The sequence below is a fragment of the Bombus vosnesenskii genome, unplaced genomic scaffold (genome assembly GCF_011952255.1).
Source record: "Bombus vosnesenskii isolate JDL3184/JDL3185 unplaced genomic scaffold, Bvos_JDL3184-5_v1.1 scf7180000013644, whole genome shotgun sequence".
Lineage (NCBI taxonomy): Eukaryota > Metazoa > Arthropoda > Insecta > Hymenoptera > Apidae > Bombus > Bombus vosnesenskii.
The window spans coordinates 75861-99106 of record NW_022883165.1 but is presented as its reverse complement, the minus strand read 5'-3'; the positions used below and the strand labels follow the sequence as shown (position 1 = coordinate 99106).

General features: G+C 38.6%; 1 protein-coding gene across 4 annotated transcripts in view; it reads right to left on the bottom strand.

Moving 5' to 3' along the window:
* Nucleotides 1-23246, bottom strand: part of LOC117238850 (tyrosine-protein phosphatase 10D) — a 46597-nt gene continuing 23351 nt past the window's right edge. Inside the window, exons 2-20 of one of the 4 annotated variants that reach the window (XM_033504055.1) lie at nt 20026-20272; nt 18916-19191; nt 18590-18796; nt 18150-18503; nt 16583-16755; nt 15208-15571; nt 13620-13889; nt 11969-12271; nt 10871-11149; nt 8981-9390; nt 8192-8569; nt 6089-6281; nt 5773-5787; nt 5285-5453; nt 4618-4870; nt 3935-4192; nt 2879-3263; nt 1390-1479; nt 1-388 (exon numbers count right to left, since the gene is read on the bottom strand). In XM_033504055.1, coding sequence (XP_033359946.1) covers nt 1418-1479; nt 2879-3263; nt 3935-4192; nt 4618-4870; nt 5285-5453; nt 5773-5787; nt 6089-6281; nt 8192-8569; nt 8981-9390; nt 10871-11149; nt 11969-12271; nt 13620-13889; nt 15208-15571; nt 16583-16755; nt 18150-18503; nt 18590-18796; nt 18916-19191; nt 20026-20272 — 4596 coding nt within the window. In that variant the 3' untranslated portion in view covers nt 1-388; nt 1390-1417. The remainder of the gene's footprint in view (nt 389-1389; nt 1480-2878; nt 3264-3934; nt 4193-4617; nt 4871-5284; nt 5454-5772; nt 5788-6088; nt 6282-8191; nt 8570-8980; nt 9391-10870; nt 11150-11968; nt 12272-13619; nt 13890-15207; nt 15572-16582; nt 16756-18149; nt 18504-18589; nt 18797-18915; nt 19192-20025; nt 20273-23246) is intronic. The other 3 variants (XM_033504058.1, XM_033504056.1, XM_033504059.1) reach the window with 3 other exon arrangements.

Sequence of the window (23246 nt, the reverse complement as noted above, 5' to 3'; positions counted from 1 at the left end):
ACCAAGCAAAGTCGCGAGTCGTCGCCAAAGAAGGAAACACGCGTCATCCTTCTTTTAACGTCCAGCGCTGATTAATCAGTTTTCTCCTTTGCAGCACGTTTACAAGCATCGTATGGCTTCGTGCTATCGTATTACCGAATTAACTTTCATAACTATCGACTATCGACTATCGATCGAAACGAACCGAACGAAAACCATCCGGTCGACGATTATTCTTCGCTTTTACACTCTCGCTTTCATTACCATTTTCACGCTTTAGATAACACGTAATACTATTCTTCGTACGGTGCGCTGCACCTCTTCAAAATACCTCTAAAATATCCTCGTGTTCCTGCATGAGACGAGGTATCCGAACATCACATTCCTGATTCTGCTATTCCTTCGTCGTCTGTAAAAATACACGAGAACGAGAATGAAACGTTTGATTAATTTTACTTAATTCCAAACTTAAACGCTTAAATGCTTAAATGCTTAAATCGAATAAAAGATCATGCTATTTGCGATCATAGAAACCAATCGTAAAGCTGTTTAATCGAATGCGGCAAATTAAATTTGTTATATAAATGAGCTACTTTTCATTAGCTATTTATTAGTCACGTATAATTTATTATAGCGATTGTCCGTAATATCGTTAAATGACAATTATACATACTAATTATTGGGAATTAGAAAACAACAAGCTTTTTTCCCTTATTTCTCACCGTTGAACGTTTCGGTCGTTGATGGAAAAAATTCTGCTTGTTGCTAGGTCGAGAGATAATTTTACAGTTTCTTCTCCGTAAAAGTTTTGCGTCCAAAAAAAATATTTAACTCGTAGACGTTTCAGCGATTCTATTCGCTATTTTTCTTTTTACACGGATCACCGAGAATGTCATGCATCAAACACTATATAAGAAAGACGTAACGCGCACGAAAAAGTAAAAGATCCGTTCCTTTACAAACAATAAGTTGTTTACGAATAGATTTTTTTTCTTCGGACTTGAAATCAGCCCTTTGACATTATAAATTATCTGTCAGCGAAACGTCATAAATCTATATTTATAAATTTAAATTTATACGTGGGAAAAAAGAAAATTAGATTATCTTTCGTAAATTTGGCGAAACTGTGAAAGAATAAAACAAAACGATTTTGTCGTTTGCTACTTAAACTCGCGATTATTAGAAATCAAAAGGATAGCGGAACTAGTCTATGGCCGTTTACTCTTGAAATGGATCGTATATCGATCAACGTGGTTGTTGTCTGTACCTTCAAAACGTACGTGCCACTTTCTATCGATTAGCTTTCATGCCACGTGCATGGGTAAGACTAGTCGTCGCATGCAACACGCTGTACAATAGCTGAGAAATAGAAAACAGGTCGAAAATGAAATAAGCGAGGATCGAAATTACCATCGACGCCGGAATCGCAGTTCGAGGGTCACCTTTCCTTTTCATCCTCAGCAGAACTCTTTGTGTTTTCAACGGAGCTTCGATTCTTGCCTGGATTCAAAGGGATTACGAGGTTGGAGAAGGAAAGTGATTCACTACGTACGGATGTGATACGATTTACCAAAAGCAACAAACACTTTTGCACGTGACACAAAACCGAATGTATCTTTTCTTTTCTTTTCTTTTCTTTTCGTTCTCTAATGTTAAAGAAACCGTAAAAGTCAAAACCATTGCTACACCGTCACCGTCGCCACCACCAAGCCTCTTACGATTCACACCCGAATCGTTAATGATTCTCTTCTTTTTATATCTTGCTTGTTACTAAAATACTATTTATACGCTGATTCGAGCTGCCGCTCGAAAGTTTGTTTCTAACGCTCGCCTGTATTTGCTAAAATGCAATTTAATTATAGAATTACGAATGAACAGGCCCGAAACGATATTATCGTTTATTAAAGCTGTCATAGAGTATCACGACAGGGTAACGTTAATTAAAAAACCGGTATCTGTAACGTAACTTCTCTAATTACACATCGCTGTTACGCAGTTCTCTCATTTAAGCTTCATTTAAGGTTCATTATCCTTAGCTGGTAGAACAAGATAGAGAAGTCTGTTTCAAATTAAGGGGCCTGCGTGATACAACGAATATTTTCTTTAAATGCAAGTTGAAATTTACATATTGAACGGAAAGGCGCTTCGCAATTTACTTGCACGCCATTAAATCCTATACTTTAGTGACATTCGTAGACTATCTATCTTAGTAGAAATGGACCGTTTAAGTAGCGTCCACGTACTTACGAGCGGCAGCGAACATATTTAAAAATAATTAAGCGATGAAAACTCGAGTTCGTAAACTACCGAGATCAAGAGACGAAGAATTACGATGGAAATTTTAAAATGATGGATTCACTTTCTCCTCCAAAGCGCGTATCTCGCACTTTGGCGGATGTTTCGTCCATTGCGAATCACTCGTGCACTACTGTTCTCTGTTTGTAACGATTTGACTCACGCAAAAGAGAAAAATGCATCGGTCGTTCAACAAAATAAAGTAATAAATATCCAAAGTTACGTTTCAATGAATTTCTCTCCTGCGCATTTACTTCTGATACTTTAAGATAAAATATGCCCGAGTTTTTATATACCATGTACATATATTAAAAAATCTCTTACTTTTGTTCATTATATATATGAAAATGTATTCATAAAGCGAATAATAGCATTTACAAAGGTGAATTATATTTAGGAAATAAGTCGAGCAAACTTTTATCATCGACGTTCTCGCATTTTTCCCTGATTCGAACATCGTTATCTTGAATTTCCATTGTAAGAAGTAACTCTTCTTTATTTCGCGGATCTTCGAGCATCGTTTCTATTAACGTATAAAATATAACGAACACACCTCGAATTCGCTAAAATTACCAAATCGTGGAACTGAAAAATGGAAACTCACCTTCGAAACCTTGGTTGTCGTGAATCTCCCGTGGTGGCCCTGTCATATCTTGGCCTTCCAGCACTGCCAGAAGACACTGATGTATACAAATGTACTGTTGTTCCGTTTGGACCATCCAAACACGCTCCTTTCTCATTGCCCAGACTATTCCAAAGATGTCGACGTACTTCGATACCAAAATCTGTTGAAGTATTCTGTCCAAGGTGATGAACGTACCGCTGCGACCAACCCCTGCGCTGCAATGGACGACGATAGGCCTTTGATCTGGCCTAACTCTCTCTCTGAACGCCCGAACGAATCTGGCTAACGTTTGAGGCGGACTTGGAACACCGAAGTCTGGCCACGTTGTGAAATGGAAGTGCTGAATGACCCTCTTCACGTCTCCCTGTCGAAGAAACGTTTACCTATTTTTCTTTTCCTCCTTCTTTCTCTCTTTCCCTTTTTCTCTATAGGTACTCCACAGTATCGAAAAGCATTATTTTTCTAAAAAGCAGCCAACGAAATAGATATTCGATAAAAATAATAACCGACTATGCAAAGCTAGAAAGTTAAAGGAAACAAGATATACGTGTTTTAACGTTACTCGTCCGTAGATTCGGTAGCTATATCAGTCGCTTAAAAAGTATACGGATGCGTACCTCGATGAAACACGTACGTCTTGTCTTTCTTATTTTTCTTAGTTTTCCGTAGTCGGGCTATCATTTTTTAACAAATATTTATTTTATTTCATAAGGAATCGCCTATATGCACATACGTATTATTTTAACGAGTCTTTCGTTTTACGAATTATATATCGTTGTGAAAACATAAACTTTGAGAAATGTAGAACGACAATACGGTCTTGGATAGCCTTTTTATTTTTAGTCTAGATAGGAATCGGTAATATGGCGAAATTTAGAAACACGTAACTTCACGTGCTTTCATAAGAACGAACCACGTACGAAGCAAGTACGAAGAGTCCAAGATACTAAACAGGTTCTATTATTTTTTCTTTTCTATTTTCATACACGATATGATATAGAAAGAATTTTATAGGAATAACGGATGTTTCCTTACTCTGCACAACATGAATTCCGTGATACTCCAATCGGGATAATGCGTTTCGTTTAATATCGTGACGCAAATGTCTCCGTAATAAACGGGATGGGTATCCATAGGCCAATAGTGATCACATTTTTCTCTGCCCTTTTCGATACATCTTGTTAACATTACGATGGCTCTGCTGTTACTTTCCCACACCATTCTCCAGAAATCGTCGCGAGTCGAGTGTAAAGGTCCTTGTGTGACGATGAATTCTCTTGGAGAATTGTGACCCTGGTGCATAAAATATACCTATTACTTCAAATCTTATTTTCACTCAACTTTATCGATTTCTCAAAGAGTAACGCGGACTAATCTATAAGCGACACTCTATCCATTTGTAATATTAAAATACAAGATAAGCAAGCAACGAAGATATCGATGAATCCTTAGGTCGGGCACGACGAGTTAACTCGTCGTTGAAAAGTCAACGTATCGTTCGTTCTTTGTTTTCATTGCGTTGGTGCGATGTTTCGCCACTTTCGTTTTATCCGCTAGATCCTGACTCGTCGTTGACTCCAGTCGTAACGTCGAAAGTATCGATGTAGCTATTTACAAGCCATCGCGTTTTTAAATACAATTTTCATCGATAATCTTCCCAACCGCGTAAATCCTTTAAATTTCAAAATTCCAAATACGACGGAGAAGTTCAAACTTACGGGAACGTAATTGGCGTTAATATAATCAGAACCCTCTTCGTCGTCCACAGGTTGCAGCTTAAATCTGCTGTGATCGTAAGGTAAAATATTTGTGAAACGATTCTTTGGCCTGTTGCACGGTAAATCTGCAGCTGTGCACGGTTGGTCCCTTCCGACGTGCTTCAGTTCTTCGAATTCTTCCGAAAAACGGAAGTCGGAATCCGCCGACATCGTGCGATAATGTTCCGAAAAATCTTCTATCTTAATTGGCCGACTGTAAGGAAGAGATTTAATTATCGCTCGTGATCGATTCACGTTACTTTCGCTTGACAATTTGACAAATAAATTCCACAAATCGAACACGAAAGACTCTTTGGACGACTTCAAATTAACTCGATCTTCTTTTTTTTCTCCGATCGAGATCGTCCCGAGTTTCGTACACCGTAACTGCCCGATTACAGAATTAAGTTTCCCGCCTTTCTTCTTTCTTTAATTATTCGTAAAATTAAATCGATAAATCAATCGTTATTGCGCGGTACGGTACAAATGATACGTCAATTTATATTAAGCTTGACAGGACGTTATCCCTCTAGTTGGCATATAGAAAATATAGAGATTTAGAACGAATCTTTGCTCATAACCGACGACCGATTTCATCGAAATACCTAAAACTTGCGATCCTACTTGCCTAGTGTCGATCACGCTATCTGGCAAAGACAAGTTGTCGGTGGTCCTCGTTTCAGTCGTTTTACGTCCTTGACTTCTTCTTCGCCTCACCAGCAGTCCGATGCCCAATAAGGTCAATAAGAGTACTATGGGAACCGTGACACCAACTATGATAGCCGTATTGTCCTTATCTGTTTCGAATAAAATATCACGATTATCCGCCGTGTATAAGTTTTTATAAGTGCACGTTCTACGTTTGGTTTTTGATCGTGCGGAATTTGAATCGCGTACTACGGAAAATATAATACCGTTGTTTCTACGTTTTCGTAATCGAAATATTAAATACGTTGACCATTCTAAAGAGATTTAGAAACGTCGAAGGACGCGTGCGAATTAACAGAAATTAATAGGTAATAAAGGAACTGCGTCTTATTGATCTAGATTGTTAATTTAGAATCGTAATGGATCGTAAATTTATAATTAATTATTTGTTTATTTCTATTACTTTACCTGCCAGCAGCAATCCTTGAGCAGACATGTGCATGAAATAACGAGGCATGAATTTAGCAAGCTTCCTATATAGCTATGTCATAACAAGCAGACTCCCATGGAGAGGGTTTTTAATCTAGACGTCGAATTTGAAACGAGACTGTACGCGAGACAAAGTAAAAGAAAAATACATTCTTAACGAAGGAGGCAAAATGACGTATCCGGAATGCTTGCGAAGCATAAAAACTATGTCTTTGTCGCGTTGTCGTTCCGTAAATTAGAAGAATTTCCTAACATCGGCGAGTCACGCCTTCGCACGAACACAGCGCATTCTCACCTGTTTGAATTGGAAAACTGTAACTGGTGTCCGTGAATTTGTCCGGCGCGGTGAACGCTCGAACTTTTACTCTGTACGTGGATCCAGACTTCAATGGCCCGTTACAGTATCCAATCTTGTTGTCGCAATTCTCGCTACCGATCGTGAAATCCTCCACGGAGCCGTTTTTGAAAGGATAGTAAGGTTCCATCACCTGCGAATCAAACACGCATCGTAATCGCATAAACGTCTTGCTAATTTCATCACGTTTTTTATGATTCCGATTTACGAACTATATACTACGATGCTACAGCGACAACGTTCGTAGCGTCAACGAAGACTAGCGTTTTAACGGTCTATCTTCTATGATAGACTAAAATTAAGTCTTTTATAGTAAACTTCAAAAAAGAAAAAAAAATGGAGAAAAAGACGTTTAAAGAGGAGCGGTGCTCCGAAACAAAGTTCAGCAATTAATCGTAAACGGTTCGTCGATATCGAAAACGATCAAGACAATTACTATCTGTAAAGTAATTATTTACATTTATTTAAACGTCCACAGGCTCCCTAGAGCTACTAGATATAGTGTTATTTTACGTATTTGAACACGGATAACTTTGAAAGTTTCGGAAAGAGCAACCTTGGAAAAAATTACGCGGGAAACGATTTTCCATCGCTGGACTTTTTCCATCGCCAGAATTCAAAGACACATTTAGGTGGAGACGTTACTTGTACGGTCCACCTGTCCACCATGTGTACCGACCGTATAACGATATAATTATATGCCCTATGTAACGGCTGACAGCAAAAGAACGATCATTACCTGCGTAACTATTTTTCTTGTGTTCGCGATCAAATTTTTTAGAACATCCATAGTATAACTGGAGTAATCGTACGTCGACGTTCATTTATCCGTATTCCATCGGAAAGAAAAAGGACACTTTCGACAAACTCATAAACCGAAAGAAAAATGCTTCGACTCCATAGTAAGCAAAACTTAACTATACGTAATATGGGACGTATATCGTGTCAAAGAAAAAAGTTGCATTTTTACTTGAAATCTTTTTTCACGCGGAAACTTTTAATCCGAGAAACTTCTACGAACGAAATCAGACTTGTTATTAGCAACCACGTTTCTCGTCGTATTTGCAACGATTATACGACGATCACTATCGATAGAACTCAACCGTCAAATAAAAGTTTCCTCGTAGAGTCAATTCGCGCGATACTTCTTACGATTCTGTATTTCTTACGATTGTATTTCCCTGATTTCTACGTAGCACAAAGGTGCTACCTGTTCCATTTCTACGCGTTTCACCATTACAACGTTCGAATATTTTGTTTCGTCCTCGTTAACTCGTCTCTTTAACGACAACTAGAAACACGCACGCTCGCCCATCGACTGTTGCACGCCAAGACGCACATACGACGCATATACGTACAACGCATAATGCAACGATCGCAGAAACGTTAATTGTTTATGCGTGGTCTCGAGTCTACTTGTTTGTTCGTGATCTTGCAAGCCAACGAGTTGTAACGCGTTGCATTAATTATTTTACATCTCGATTGCAATATCATTCGCCATGTCGATGACGCATCGCATCTCGTCGCTCGATTTGCAATGAAAAAGCTTGACGTAACCGACGAGTATGTGTCTTCTCGATGTCATTCGGATTTCCTTCTATTACCTTGATATTTGTTCGCGCGGTACTTGGATCGAAGAACCGCGTTAAAAAATGATACGATGTTCCTATCGCTTCCATTTGTTATTTTCCTCTTTACCGTTTTCCAATTGTTTCGTTTAACGTAGAAAAATCATAGGAAAAGCGATTAAAAGCATTTCTAGTTAATTACGGATCGAAGCAATCTGTACGTTTGACGGATACTACGGCACGTATACGCGTTTAATACGGCATTCGATAACGTTTCCACAAAAATTATTATAGACTTCCGAACGTCGATTTAATTTTTTAATCTAACCACTCGAACATAATCTCGTGGAATTACATAAACTTTCGATTATTTCAAAGAATCTATCGAATTCAAGCCCGAAACCTAACGGAATAATATCTATATCTGGAATAGAGATATTCTTAAATATTGGAGAAATTACTGGAATATTCTTACCTGATACGGTGGCCAGATGCTGTACGCCTGGACATCCCTCCAGCTGGGCATTTCCAAACCAGAGGCGTTCTTGCTGTCATCTTCGGCCACGATGATCGTGTAAGACGTAACCGCGCCATTCTGCTCGCTGAAATAGTTCTTCCGGAACCGTATTTGTATCGTGGTACTGCTCCTGCACACTTCGGTTGGCACTACTTGGGTGGACGGTTTCGGCGGTGCCAGAATCGGCATTTTCTGCTTCCACACCGCCTCGGGACCAAAGCCGATCCTCGTTTGCGCTTGAATCCGAAAGATGTACGTTTTTCCAGGTATGAGAGACTTGACGATGCCGCGATACTCGTTTGGCTTGAAGTCCTGCATTTGAGTATGAGCCGAACCCTGATGACAGTAATAAGAAACAACGCGTTAATTTAATCCGATCGCGCATTATTCACACCGGCCCAACTGTAATTCCGAAGCAATGGAAGGTAAAAAGCTAACAAACGTAACACAGCGCACTAGTCTACTCGAGATATGTTTTAAATTAATTAATTTTCCGCCAACGTGTCCGAATACTTTCATATATAGAGAATAACAGACGTGTTATTAATAGTAGGATAAATGGATTTATAATTTCATTCGAAAAAGAGATAGAAACAATCCGAAAGTCTTCGAACCGCTACATCCTTCGAAGAAACCATGTCCCGTTTGTTCGCGAACTATTTACCGTTTGTTAACGTAAAACACATGTAGTATCGAACCTAGAGTGCGCCATTAAAAAATTTATATCGATTAGAAAGATACGCTTACCTCCAGCCCATACGTGATCGTATATTTTCTAATGATTCCATTTTGTTCCTGACTAGGTAACGACCACTCGAAACTAATATCGCTAGGCTGAATATCCGTAGGATGAAACTTTTCCACCTTGCCAGGATAAGATTCGCTTGTTGTAAAACTTGCGCTCACGGGATTCGATATTCTCAAATAAGAGGACGCCGTACCGGAACGTACTACCAACGTAAAAGTATAATTTCTGTGCGGCTTCAAATCCGAGATGGTTATTAAATTCGTGCTCGTGACATTTTGAATATAATTTTCCTCTGTGTTTATATATTGAACTTCGAACGCGTCGTACTGTCCACGCGGAATATCCCAGGTTAACGTAATTCTTGTATCGTTCACCTCTATTGCTTGAATGGACGTGACTGGTTCGGGATCTGAAAATAGATTTCGCCAAGTTACCAACAAAAGCAACCATGTTTGCCAGCCATAATTCACCTATTTATATTACGCGTCAAATTGAATTTAAAGTGTTTCGGACAGACGTAAACTACAAGTAAAATCGGTACTTTACGATACAAACAATGGTAATTGTTTTCTTCAATTCTCTAAAATAAACGGACGACAAACAAACGATAATCTCGAAACTTTTCTTTTACTTCGTACGATATCGCGATAGACGCTATTGGGCAAACGATTGAAATCTCTCGCTAACTCGCTTACTATTAACTCTATGACGAGTCGGCTAATTTCAAGGCTACAACAACTATCGATAGATTTTCTAAGATAACAGGAGTCGAAGCTGGCTTTTTTCAAAATTCTTACTTTCTATCCGTTTTTCCATCGCATACGTTGCGATTCCAAACGATACGTTGCGTTTCGTCCATCGTTTTACTCCGTACGGTGTTTTTTAAACCATAAATTTGTCGAACAACGAATCGTGAGCTATCCAGGATCAAAGAAATATCGTACGTTTACGCGTCGTACATCTTTAAAACGCGGTCAATCTCGATTTCTTAATAACAATTCGCCTCTCTGATTTTGTCGTCTTTCATAAGGAAAGGAGATTATTCTCGAACAATTACCATTAATTCTCCAGGTTCTTATCTTTGCGTCGCAACGATTTAACCATGGAAGAATACAATTCTGAAATACTACTTTCCCAACACATTTTCAGACTAAAATGCGCTTGAAACGACTTACGAGGAAGATAACACAGTTATTTGGAAAAAGTTCGCTTAAATCGTTATCTCTTTACTCTCGTTGGTTAATTACATTCACGTACGATTTCGAGCATTATGAGCAAGTTGAACTTGGACGAAGAGAAAAGCACCACGTTCTTAAGTGGAGTTTCATTGGAGCTCGTACTGTCTCGATGTACGCTTCAATAAGCATTATTAACACAAGCTGCGTAATGAACATTTCAAACGAATATAGTATCTCAATATCGAGCTCCGTTACGAAACGATAAGTAGAGGCTTCACGCAATTAACCTGTGTTAACTGGGTAAATTGATTCAAACCTTAGCGTTTAAACGTACCTATCGGCAAATTAAAACTAAACCTCTTCTTCCTACAATACAAAATATAATCACAAATGTTAATTTTCATAAAAAAAATGTTTAATTTTACAATTTTATTTGAAATGAAACGAAACTGTTCGACTTTGGTCATTTTGGAATAAAAATCAGCGAATCGTCGTTTTCTTTTCTTTTCTTTTCTTTCTAATTTCGTAATTACATTTGCCACTACAGCTAAACTCGTCGACCCTCGTCGCTTTTCGAATCGCAATTAACTTTGTCAATTTTTAAATTTCGCGTATTCGCTACTGCCTGAATTTACTTTTACGCTCGTGCATCGAAAAACTCTAATCACAGTGAAATACATGAAGATGCTTCTCCACAGGCGAAATACTCACAAAGTCGATCCTGCCTAAGCAAAGGTCTGCTCTCCACGTTATCGCTGACAGTCCAAACTGTGACGTTGTACAGTTTACCAGGTATAAGGCCCGTGAACGTCACCTTGGTGTCGATGTCGTCGACCATCCGCTCCTTCGTCGTGTTGTTCTCGTCGCTAATCCGAAATCGATACAAATCGAACTTGGATGACTGAACGGGGGTCCGTGTGTATCTCAATGTTAACGAGTCGGGCTGATCCTGATCGACCACCACAACGACTTCCGATTGGATCAGCGGCACTGAATTCGACAGACTCGTGTTTTTTTCTTTTCTTTTCTTTTCTTTTCTTTTCTTTTCTTTTTTTTTCTTTTTTCTGTTTTCTTTTACAGGCAACATTTTTCACCGCAGTTTTAATCACGTTTCTCTTTGTTTGGATCGACTTCGAACAAATTTACTCTTTTACGTTTAATACAATTTCCTAACGTTTTAAATTTCCTTCTTGTATTTGAAATATATACGATTGGTTTACTCGACGAAAGACAAATCGAACGGCTAGAACGAAGTTAACTACAATAGATACAAGATCTCTCTCTATCTTTCTCTTGTACGTGTAATCAGAATTTCTTACTGTATTCGCGATATCTACGTTGAAAATGTTGTAAAATTAGATTATTATATACGATAATACGGTTTTTGGTTAAATGCTTCGACGCAAATAATCGAATGCTTCGATGTTTAAATAAAGTAATTTAAACGTGTTACATATCGTAGGATCTCGGTTAAACAGAGATAAAACAATGCATTTTCCAATTACTCGAGATTATATGTACACGTTATGTCAACGATCATAAATTATTTTACGGAATAAGATTGCTTCTAAGATGTTTGCACGTGTGACAAATGCATTTAAAGGTGTCACTGTATCACGCGGCACACACGCGATTAGTAACGAAATAACCATGAATGGTATTGATTCAAGTATAGGGTTAGTACTCGTGATAAAGCAAATTTTGACTATTTCGGTGAAATAGTCGGACAATCCATCGAAAAAGAGAAACGTAGCCATTAGTTGAATTACACGAGGATTGCTGCGAGAACAAACGAATAATAAGACTTACTTGTTCTAGTTGTTAGATTGGTGATATCGCTGAATAGATTATAAGAGACCGTGTAGATTACAAAGGAATATTGAACACCTGGCATCAGATCGCCAACAAGCACCCTTTGCACTGAATTTTCTTCGAAAAGAACGCTAGTCACGTCGTTACTCTCTGTGACGTTTTTGCTACGTATGTCTTGAGGGTTTTCGACTGGCCACCATCTTATCACGTAAGTTTCGATTCTACCCTCTGGTCTTGGCCATTCTAGAGTCACGTTCGTTGAATCGATGATCGGGGTGATGTTAAGTACCGGATTGGGTCCTGAAACAGGATATAGCTTTTCGATTATCGGCGAAACAAGAAAACAAAGTTCCGATCGAAGCATTTGCAGATTACAGAAAAGAAATACGATGTAGCGGCTCGTCAAAGTATTTCAACGTATCGAAAACATTTGATGTTAAATTGTTGCGTTATAAACGCTGTAGCGAAACACGACTATCACGACCGTATTGCTTAAATTTGAATAGAATTTGAAAATATACGTCAAAGCTTTTTCCAGCGTACCAAAGCTTTTTACCAGGTATACGTCCGCGATAAATTACTTATCCTCGTAGATATTTTCGGATCTGTTTCAAATTTTGTCAATGCAATCGCGATAGTCGTGCCTCGTTATACTATCGACGAAATTCCAGAAAGTTTCGTACAACGCATATAATACATGTATTCATAAAAAAGTTTTATACTTTTCCGAGCTACTGTAAATAGATCATGGATGTATGTGCGTATTTAAAAAAGTTAAGTGTACAAAAACGTACAGGATATACATAAGACACACCTTTTATACCTTACTTTGCTTTTACTAAATAAAACTAAGTAAAGATTCCTTGCTTCTATTAACACGTACGACGATTCTTTGTTCGATGGATATATGAATCTCAATCTTCTTCGAACAGTTTCTCAATTTTTCGAGCTTAAATAATTATCGGCGAGAACGTATAGAACGTGCAAAAACGTTCCATTCCATTAGTCGTGGTTATAAAAATATGAATTTCTAATATATACGTAATAATTAATCATATATGTGTATATACATTTCTTTTTCATACAGACAAAATTGAATACGCTGCAATCAAACTCAGACGTATTATTAAAACTGTCCTGCCGCCTGATTCTATTCCCGTATTTGTGTTTTTCTTATTCACTTTGGCACTTCAAAAATTTCGATTGTCATAACTTTAATTATCAAAATTATAAAAAAAAAAGAAAGGAAAAATAGCAAGTCAAAGCATACGAGTATTTGAGCTTTTAAAGAAACTTGATGACAAAAAAGTGATCTCATCTTTCACGAGGGAACAGTTATTTCCATTTACGTATAGCTTCTTACTTTGTTTGCAAAAAAGATTAATGACACGAATAACGTTTTGAAACGCGTAGTTTATTAGTTTATCCGAATCTTCATAGTTTAAAAATTGTAGAGTTCGATGATAGCACGATAGTCTGGTGGATTATGTAAATTTACTCAGAGTAATCGCAACTATTTAAATTTGATCGACTCGCAAGGGAAAACAGAAAATACAAAATATTAGATAAAATTGTTGAACCAATTCAAAGACAATATTCAATCATTTACTATTATCTACTGTTATTTAAAATTTGATTATTTACTTACGAACTGTATGATTCACTTGAAGGGGATAGAGACTTTCGACTCCGTAACTCACGGTATTCACTTGAATCGTGTATTTCTCTCCCGGGGTCATATCCGCCACTTCCGCTTCCGTTTCTCGAACGCTGGGCAATTTTACCCATCTTGGATCATCCTCCGTTCGATAGCGTATCGAAAATTCGGAATACAACGAATCGGTCGGTGCCTCCCAATGCACGACAACCGTGTTGCTCGTTACCTTCTCGATGCTCAAATTCTTTGGTGGGTGAGGCACTGCGATCGAACAATCGTATCAATTACCACAAGAGAAAAGTAAAACTCCAGTATTGTACATCTTTTAGAGATGTACAGTGACGAAGAAAAATATTGGCAGATACTGGATTTTCCTACAAAATCTTCTGCAAATTTGAAAAACTTACGGTCGCGTATTTGCAAACGTATATAACGTTGTTGCAAAATATCATTATAACACGCTATTTCTGCCAAAACGTAAAATTCTCGAAAGAATCAATTCCAGAGCAGTTTTGCAACCGATAGAGAGAAAAAAAAACAGAAATTTAAGTTTCCTATAAGAAATACCCACGAAGTTTCTACGAAACATGCTTCTTTAAAAAGCAAAACCGACGTCTACCTTTTTTTATCCCCTACGTTGTATATTTGACAAAAATAAAAGCTTACATAAAGAATCGTGTGTTTTACGAACTGTCAGAGCTTTACGCGATAAACTATTCCGTGTGACAATACTTTTCATCATCACTGTACAGTATCTTATACTTATATAAATCTATATATATATATATATATATATATATATAATAATCTATCTGTATAATCTCTTTATACACGAACGTAAGAACGATTCGCGATCTATCGCACGAGGATATAAGAGACTGGACGTTTTTTCTAATCGTGACAAAACACTGTAACGAAAACTATATCCTGTCGATTTTTTGAATAAAAGTCGAAGCTAGCCGATCGTCGTAGCGTTAAAGATGGAATGCTCGATAGAACGTATCAATAAGGAATAATCGGTAAACGGGACGAATCTCTGTACAACTTCTTTCTACGAATAAAACAAAAGTTTAACTTATTTTTACGCTTAACGCATACATCAGGTTACGTAATAAGCTTGTTCGTCTTTCGATGTTAAATTTCGCGGGATATCGTAGAAGCTTTACTAGTACAATATTAATCGTTCCAATATGTAAAAAATTGTTTTTACGAGTAATCGTTAAGTAATTTAAGAAATGTAAATATTCATATACCGTGTGTCGGTTTTATCTAGAAACGTGTAAATATGTCGAAGAGTACGAACGATACGGAAAAATATTTGAAACAAATGTTGTACAGATATTTATTTCGTCTTGCGATAACCTTGGAAAACGCTATAAAGGCGAGGTTTATAATTTTAAACGCGATTTATATTTTTTTATCCCATATTCTTGTAGCGTGAAACGTTAAACGCGTTAAAATCTTAAAATCTTGCTCATTAGTGTCTCGTAATACTTGTTGCGTAATCCGATTTTATAATTTTAGTCGTTTAAATTTAACGATTTTGCGTTTGAGAATTTTCACGTGATATCATATTTACAGACGGCTTGAAGATAATCGTGTGGTTCGCTCCTTAGACCGTGGCTAATGGCGAAAACTTTAACTTCGTACGCTGCACCAGGATAAAGGTCTTCCAGGACTATATGAGATTCCGTGGTTAACGTAGTCGCGCTCTCCCCGGTATCGTTCCTATTGTGCGTTACTTCAAATTTCTCCTGTCTCGAATTAACGTCGCTCTTCCATGAGATATTCAATCCCATCTCGGTTGGCCTCAAATCCTCGATTATGGGACTCGAGGGTCGTGTGACTTGATATAACACAGTCTCGTTCGATTCGATTTTATTACTAATCGCCTGAACGATTATCGAATAGTTTCTGCCGGGTAATAAAGCTTCTAACGTAACCTGAAAATAAATAATTATACGATGTTACGTAAATATTAGTTGAAACAAATGTACAAAATTACCAATCGACTATTAACGCGTTAAACCCATTTAACGTCTTTTAATCGATTAAGTTTTAGTTACCACGGTTTTATCCTTCAATACGAAAATATCGTTGGAAGATTGGAAATCTGAACAAAGAATTAAAGCAATTTGAATTTCAAATTCCCTCCTATTTTATAAAACAAAGATATTTAATACTTCGTTACGTATCTACGTATATGTACGTACGTAATTCGGTATCAGCTTGAAATTACAGTTTTTTTAAAACTTTAAATGCCTTTCGAGTCTTTACATATATATATATATATATATATATGTAATATATGTAATATATGTAATATATGTATATATGTATATATTGGAAAGAAAACACGACATACATGCAAAAAATTTACAGTACAGTATATTTTCGCTAGTCGTTTGAAAAGATCCAATCATCTTGGATCTCGATGATTTATGAGATATGTCGTCGGGTATATGATTTTCCACTACTTTTTCTTATACACGTAACCGCCGCTCGTCGCTTCTTAATCTATAGGTTTGATTTTGTTTTCTGTCGGTCAGCCGTCGCTTCTTTATAATCGCGGTCTTAGGCGGCTGACAATCGATACCGACGCGTACGCTGCTACGGCCGCGCGATAAAATTACAGACATCACCAAAATGCCGATATTTTTCAAATTTCCAACGGTTTTCGCTAAACACGAAACCGTTAATGCCTTCTCTGTCGATACCGTAACGAATGACGACAGCCTTTTCATAGGAATCCATCACTATGCATACAACGAAACGCAACCCTGACTCGATAGATACGTTTGTTTCATTTAACACATTCTTCCAATATCATGGCAAAATATTTAAGATACGAGTCACATTGTAAATTATGGAAACGTACATTCCTATGCGATAAATGAAATCTTAATTCGTCGAATCGTACATTTGTTAAAATAAAAGTAAGATAAAATACTTGCCTTGGTCTTATCAGTTGTTAACATATTGCTATCGCCGCCGATCGTAGTTTCCACTTCGTGATACTGAAGCTTATAGCTATCCTGAGTACTTGAATTTTCAGGATGCCAAGAAACTTCGACCATGCCGGTTTTTTCGTCGATGACAGTGCGAAGATCCCGCACGGGCAACGGTTCTAGAGACATATTAAAGTTAAAGGCTGTATTTTAAAAAACGATATATCGAGAAATTTACTAAATTTATCGATTTACTCAAGAAAAATCCTGTCATTCACCGTTTGCAGAATAATGAAAAGCAAAGACCAGTTTCAGTTTTTCAGAACACCGCGTACGATGATTATTATTGACAGCAACGAGACAATGCATTTGCGCGGCAACGAAATACACGAGGATTGGTAACCGAGAGAGCAAGTTGGTATAAACTCTACGCTAGACGCTCGCTAAATAATAGAAATTTCATCGAGTCGTCGTTCGATCCTGTACACATGCTTTACCTGCAAGCAACCAATTTTTTCAGTATTTACTCGCGTTATAATTCACTTCGAAATTACAATATACATCTCGTTAATTTCTTCTACTTTGCCTTTGATATCGAGCCCCCAGAAAGTTAAAACGGTCCTACGAGAAGGTCCGTACGGATACGTGGAAATTAGACTATATCTCCTCACCCACGAACAAAATTATTTTCAACCGTAATTGCATATCAGCGCTGTAACGACGTTTTATAGCGTTTTATTTACGATAGATCGTACAAGAACGACTACAAACGGGTGGACCGAGTTCAACTTTTCGCCAATCGATCATCAGTTGAGCAAATTTGCATCCACGAAAAGCGACTTGTTAAAATTTTTCGTCGGTCGACCACTTAGTCGACCCGTCTGTAGCCGCCCCTAAGCTGTGTCACCGACTCGACACCGTGCATCGTCGCCTACGTATTTTACACGACGCACGCACAAACACGTCCGACGCGCTCGATCTAACGTAACAAAATATATAATGACTCGGAAAAATATTTCAACGCTTAGAGAAACGCATTCGCCAAGTGTATCATGCGTGTTACATAAACAATTTCTACAGCGTATCACATAATACGACTATCGCGTTCGTATCGTTAGCGTTAAAAAGAAATCGGAAAATGTAGATGAAAGTTACAGGATATTTACCGCAAAACTTTACCCTTTTTTATACTTTTTTACAAAGTTGACAAAATCGTTTCGACGGTTAATTATTTGCTATATAATAATAAGCCGCGATATTTAGCGAGAGTAAATATTATCGTTGCTCGTTTTACTCATAGCGTATACTAATTCTTAAAAGACATTCACGATCTAATAACAACGCCAAAGACGTCGTTCGATACCAAGAAGTTGAATAACTTTTGTCACTAGCAAAACGTATCTTAATTTTCAAGCGATACTTATAAATTATTTGCCACTCGAACGCCGACTGTACACGTACATGTATACACTCTGTACATCTATACATCTACACAGTGGATTGGGAAAAGATGAAATAGAAACAAAGTAGAAAGAAAGTCGTTGACAACGAAGTAGAAAGTAGGAAAACTTACTTAAAGTAACGTCTCCGTTAGCTGGCCAACTGGTAACCTTTCCCGAGACCGTCTTCACAACCACCTGGTAAGTTTTGCCCGGCTCTAAATCTTTGAATTCCCATTTGCTCTCGTCGTCTCTGTTCCTGGTAACCGGCGCTAGTCTTCTGTTACCTCCCAAAGATATCTGATACTTGTCAAATTCGGAGTTTCCTTCGGGCCGATTCCAGAAAACGCGAAAGGAAGTGGACGTTATGGAAGACTTGTCGAACGTAACGTTGAGGGGACGTAATGGCACCGTTCGATACTGAGCAGTCGTGGGAGCGGAGGTTTCGTCCTCTGACACCGTTTGAACGGAGATATTGTAAGCTCTGCCTGCGGTGACCAGAAATAGGACATCAAAACGACGAGTTACAAAATTTTCTTCGCTCTACGTTAAATTATTTGAATAAATATCTTACCAGGGACGAGTCCTTTGAAAGCAGCCTGTGCAGGCCCAGGAGGTTCTCCTTCTTTCTCCACGTAAAGAACGGATTCTATGGCATCAGCGGGATCTATACTAACTTTGTAATGGGTGTAAATGCCAGCAGGATAGGGCGGTTGCCAGAGGACTAGCAAAGTCGTCTCGTTCCTAAACCACACGATAAACTTGCCCGGTGTGTTGGGTTCTATAAGAATAAAAGACACGTGCTATCTATACTGTCGTTGATTGGTTTGTAATCGAAATAATTTGTAATCTCGCGGAGCGGAAGCGTAGCGAAGCGCGCGTGTAATTCGATCGACTCACTAGTGGTGAAATTCCTGCTGGTGTACGCCACGCTTTCTTTGGTGTCTAATACGGTGAAAAGCTGAAGAGAATACGTAGCCCCAGGGATGAGATCGCGCAGCACATAGGGAACCGCGTCCGCAGGAATGACGCTGGTTTTTGGATTTCCGGTGTCGCTGAAACTTTGCACCCTTAACCGAAAACCGGAATAATTGCCTTGGGCTGGTGGCGCCCAATAAACTATCGCCGTCTTTCCATTTCGCACCGAGACCGTGAGGTTCGATGGCGGATCCGGGGCTGCGAAACAAACGTTTCTCAACAAAAAAACCTATTCATTTTCATTCGATACCCGCTGCCCTGTCCGGTTGTCGCGAGTAATTTGCAAAACCGAGCAGAGAGCAAAGTAAGAACGTGATTAAAAGTCGATCTCGTTAGGAGTTTTAATTAATATCTCACGATACTTTCGATGCAACGTCTATTTAGATATCGTCTGCTTGATAACTTTATAGACTAATTTCAAGTATTGAAAAATGTATCGACTAATTACCGTTACATTATGTTAGATCAGATCAGATTGGATCGAATTAAATTAGATTATACAAATACTTTACAATTACGAATTGGAGGAAACATTTTATCAGGTTTTTGGGTGAATCGGAAGAAAAAGTAAGGAAGGAAAAGTGAGAAAGAGCACACGGAGAAGGAGTTGACGGACGGGGGAATTTTAATAGAATAAAGTAAATTAAAGAGAAAAGAAAAAAACAAACAGCGGAGAAAGATGGAATCCCGGGGGAAGCATAGAGACGTAGCATAGGGAGAAAGAGAGAGAGAGAGAGAGAAGCGAATAAGAAGGGAGGAAAAATGTTTGCGTTTTGCGGAATTTACTATAGCGATACCGACAGTTAATTCCAACCGCCGATTTTATGTATAGGATTATATATAGATAATATAGATTAATATAGGAACAAGTTGTTCGTTACGTCGATTTCTATGATGTGCTTCAAAGTCATGGAAGTCAGGGAGAAGATGAGTTTTCAGCGGTTTCAGCGAATGTAGATTCCGCCTGGTTTCCGAATAACTCGAACGATGGGTTTCGTCTGAAACACGTATCGCGAGTAAAATTTACGGTACCTGTAGTTATCGACGCAGTCCATGTCAGCCAATCGTGAAGCGTGCTATTGCTATAGTATAACCAAAATTCGTATCTAGTGCCAGGAAGTCCGTCCTTGAATTTGATCACATCGCCGATGTCGGTAGCGGCTATGGTGGTATTTGGTGGCGGATAACCAACGGCAGGACTGTAGTCTAAACGATACCAGGAACCGCCTTGACTCAAGTTTCCTGGTATCTCAATTGCGAGATCCGCCGAATACGTGACCTAAAAAGAACCGATTAACACCTTTGACAACGCTATGTATTTGTAGGAACGCCCGAGAAAATGAAAAGTCGAAAATTACTATAAATAAGAAAATTCGGTAATATCGGGTGGTAATTTGCTCGTAACTATGAATTCCGATAGAGTGCTATCGCTGCTACGTACTCACAATGTACAGTGTATACTGTACAGTGTTGACGGTATGCCGGAAGCGGTGAGACAAACGTGGGAAAGAGGCGCACCGCAAATTTACAATGCCGTTACTCAACCGTAACGCGACAGCTTGCGGCGGACAGCGAATAATATATAGAAAAAAAATGACATCAATTCGATCGTTCTATCTGTCATTGGTACCTCCGTTTCAGCGAAGGAACGAAAGGAAACTGTACCGCATTTCAACGTCACAGCGAGCAATTCGATCGTTCGAGCAACTCTTACAGCGTCGTTTGGTTATTGGATTGAGATTTTCGTAACCTCGGCTGCTTATATACCACGAAAAGCCGAAAATTTCATGGTAGGATAGGTCCTGAGTTTATCGTTTGACGTACGAGTTTGCATACGACAAGCAATCGAGATTCTTCTTCCTCTTGTCTCTCTCGCTCTATCGACTCGTCTTCGACGCTCTACCGTTCAAGTTCTCGTCATCGTTCGAACAGTATTAACGCAACATTCTCAACCATATCGGTAATTTTAATTTTCCAGCTTATTGGAATTCACCGACTCCGACAACATGCTCCGTCTCTTCCCTGTTTCTCTTTATTCAGCCTCTTCTGATAAACTATCGCCTATTCGCGCAACAAGTTTTCCAAGTTCCTCTTTACCAATTTCGAAAAATTTTCTCCGTCGCGACGATGACGCGCGTGCAAGCCTCCAGCCGCTTTTCCTAGATCCGGTCGCGACGTTCGGGTCGCTACATATCGATCCCTCCTTCGCTTCGCCTCTCCGTTTCCCACAGAATCCGCCAGCTCGCGCGCTCCCTTTTCCTCGTCGTAGCGCTTTTCATCTGGCGCTTGGGCGCGCGTCGCGTCGTCGCGAACGACGACAAGAATTCCTAATTGTACGAAGAACAGCGAAATAACCCATCGCTGGGTCGTGCCATATGTACAGTCCCGTTCATAAATACCATAAAAGAAGATTTACCACTTTAAACGAAACCAGCCACGCGTTGGTACAAGTGGCTCGCGAAAACGTTTCAACATCTACCACAGAAAACTTTTACGAGTGCATTACGCAAAGTATAACAACGCGCGATGTAAAACATTTCGTATTATGTCGGTAAAATTTGAAATCAATGGGGAAAAAAGCGAAAAGAAGATGTATACACAGTTAGAAAATATACACGGTGCGATACTTTGTGGAAATATTTGCGCACCTATAGACATTTTTCATCGATATAGTCAGAGTATGTACGTAAAACATTTTAGATCTTATCGTATCGCCTATTTATTGCATCGGTATCCTATCGGTAGGCCACGATGATATTTCGCAATACTTTTAAGCCTATTTAAAGGACTTTTAATCGTTTTATTCTTCCCGTAGTACGAAATTTTTCTAGTTGCGTAAAAGTACGAAATGCTATAGCAAATACAACGTACACTGTACATTTTCAAACGATTGTACAATTTTTTATAACTGCCCTGATACTCTGGTTTCACCAAATTTTTCGCAAACGAGCTGATACTTATGAATCGGGATGTACAAGGGCATATGGCGTCTGTATATACGTGTGTGTATGTGTGCGTGTATATACGCGCGTGGGAAACCGACGGAGAATTTCATTCGGACAGGGTTGGAGCGGAATTTGCCGGGAATTATTTTACGCGCGCACGTTGCCGCCGATTATGGATACTCGTCGTTGAAACGCGACGCCAACGTAGATTTAGCTATCACCGGTCCTCTCATCTCGGTTCGATCAAATTATTATCCGATGGCTCCGATCGATCCAAAGATTTCCTATTTCTAGACCTTTCAGAGTGGAATTTGAAGAAAGTCGAATTTTAAGAGTCTAATTAAAGGAAAATATAAAAATACTTATACATGTGTATATAAGCACATGTGTATATTCGATTCTTTCGTTAACGAGATTTCGATAGCACGATTCGATTCTTGGAATGGCCTCGGCTATCCGGGGTCGTCCTGCTATGAATAGAATGAAACTCGGATAATAATCAGACTTCTGCTGTATAACTTATCCAATAGCAAAGAATATGAGCGTTCACTATGATACTATAAATGTATACTATAAATACCACAAAGGTTTATGCCTCTTTGCCATTGACTGGTGGCCTCGTCTGGACGGGTGTCTCTGTATCATGATCCAGATACGCAATATCGCGACACAGAAATGCTACGATTTCGCTTTATGTAACACGCGATCACAATATCACAATAGTCATGCGTAATAATTATTTCAACGTACATCGTCGCGTTACCATTTGATAAATCAGATGTCAATCTCTGGTTTTTAGAAAGAGAAACGGGTCTAAACGTAATGATATTGTAAATTTAACTTAAATATTTCATCGTAACGATAATCGATAAATAACGTGCCCGTGAACGAAATTGATCAGATCTCGCCACCTCGTCAAACATATCGTCGAGCGTATACGGCCTTCTCGAACGAATATGGCATTAAACTCTAGTAAAATAAAATATCGATGCTCGATGCTCGATCGAGCAAAAATTAAGATGTACAATACGATTAATCTCAATATCTAAGATCAACGTTGATGAATTCGTATCGCGTTAAATCCTCGAAAAGTAAAATATTTTCATTCTCCCTCCAAACAACCGACGCAACTTGCGATTAGTCCACGATACACCGTCGGATGAAATGGAAATTATCGAGTACGCATAAACTCCAAATCTTTTCATCACCATCAAACTCCATAAGTTTCATCCAAATCTTATATAGAAAAGCAAATGCACCTACTTCAAATTTGGTATAAAAAAAAATCTCTCTTTGTCGATCTGTTTA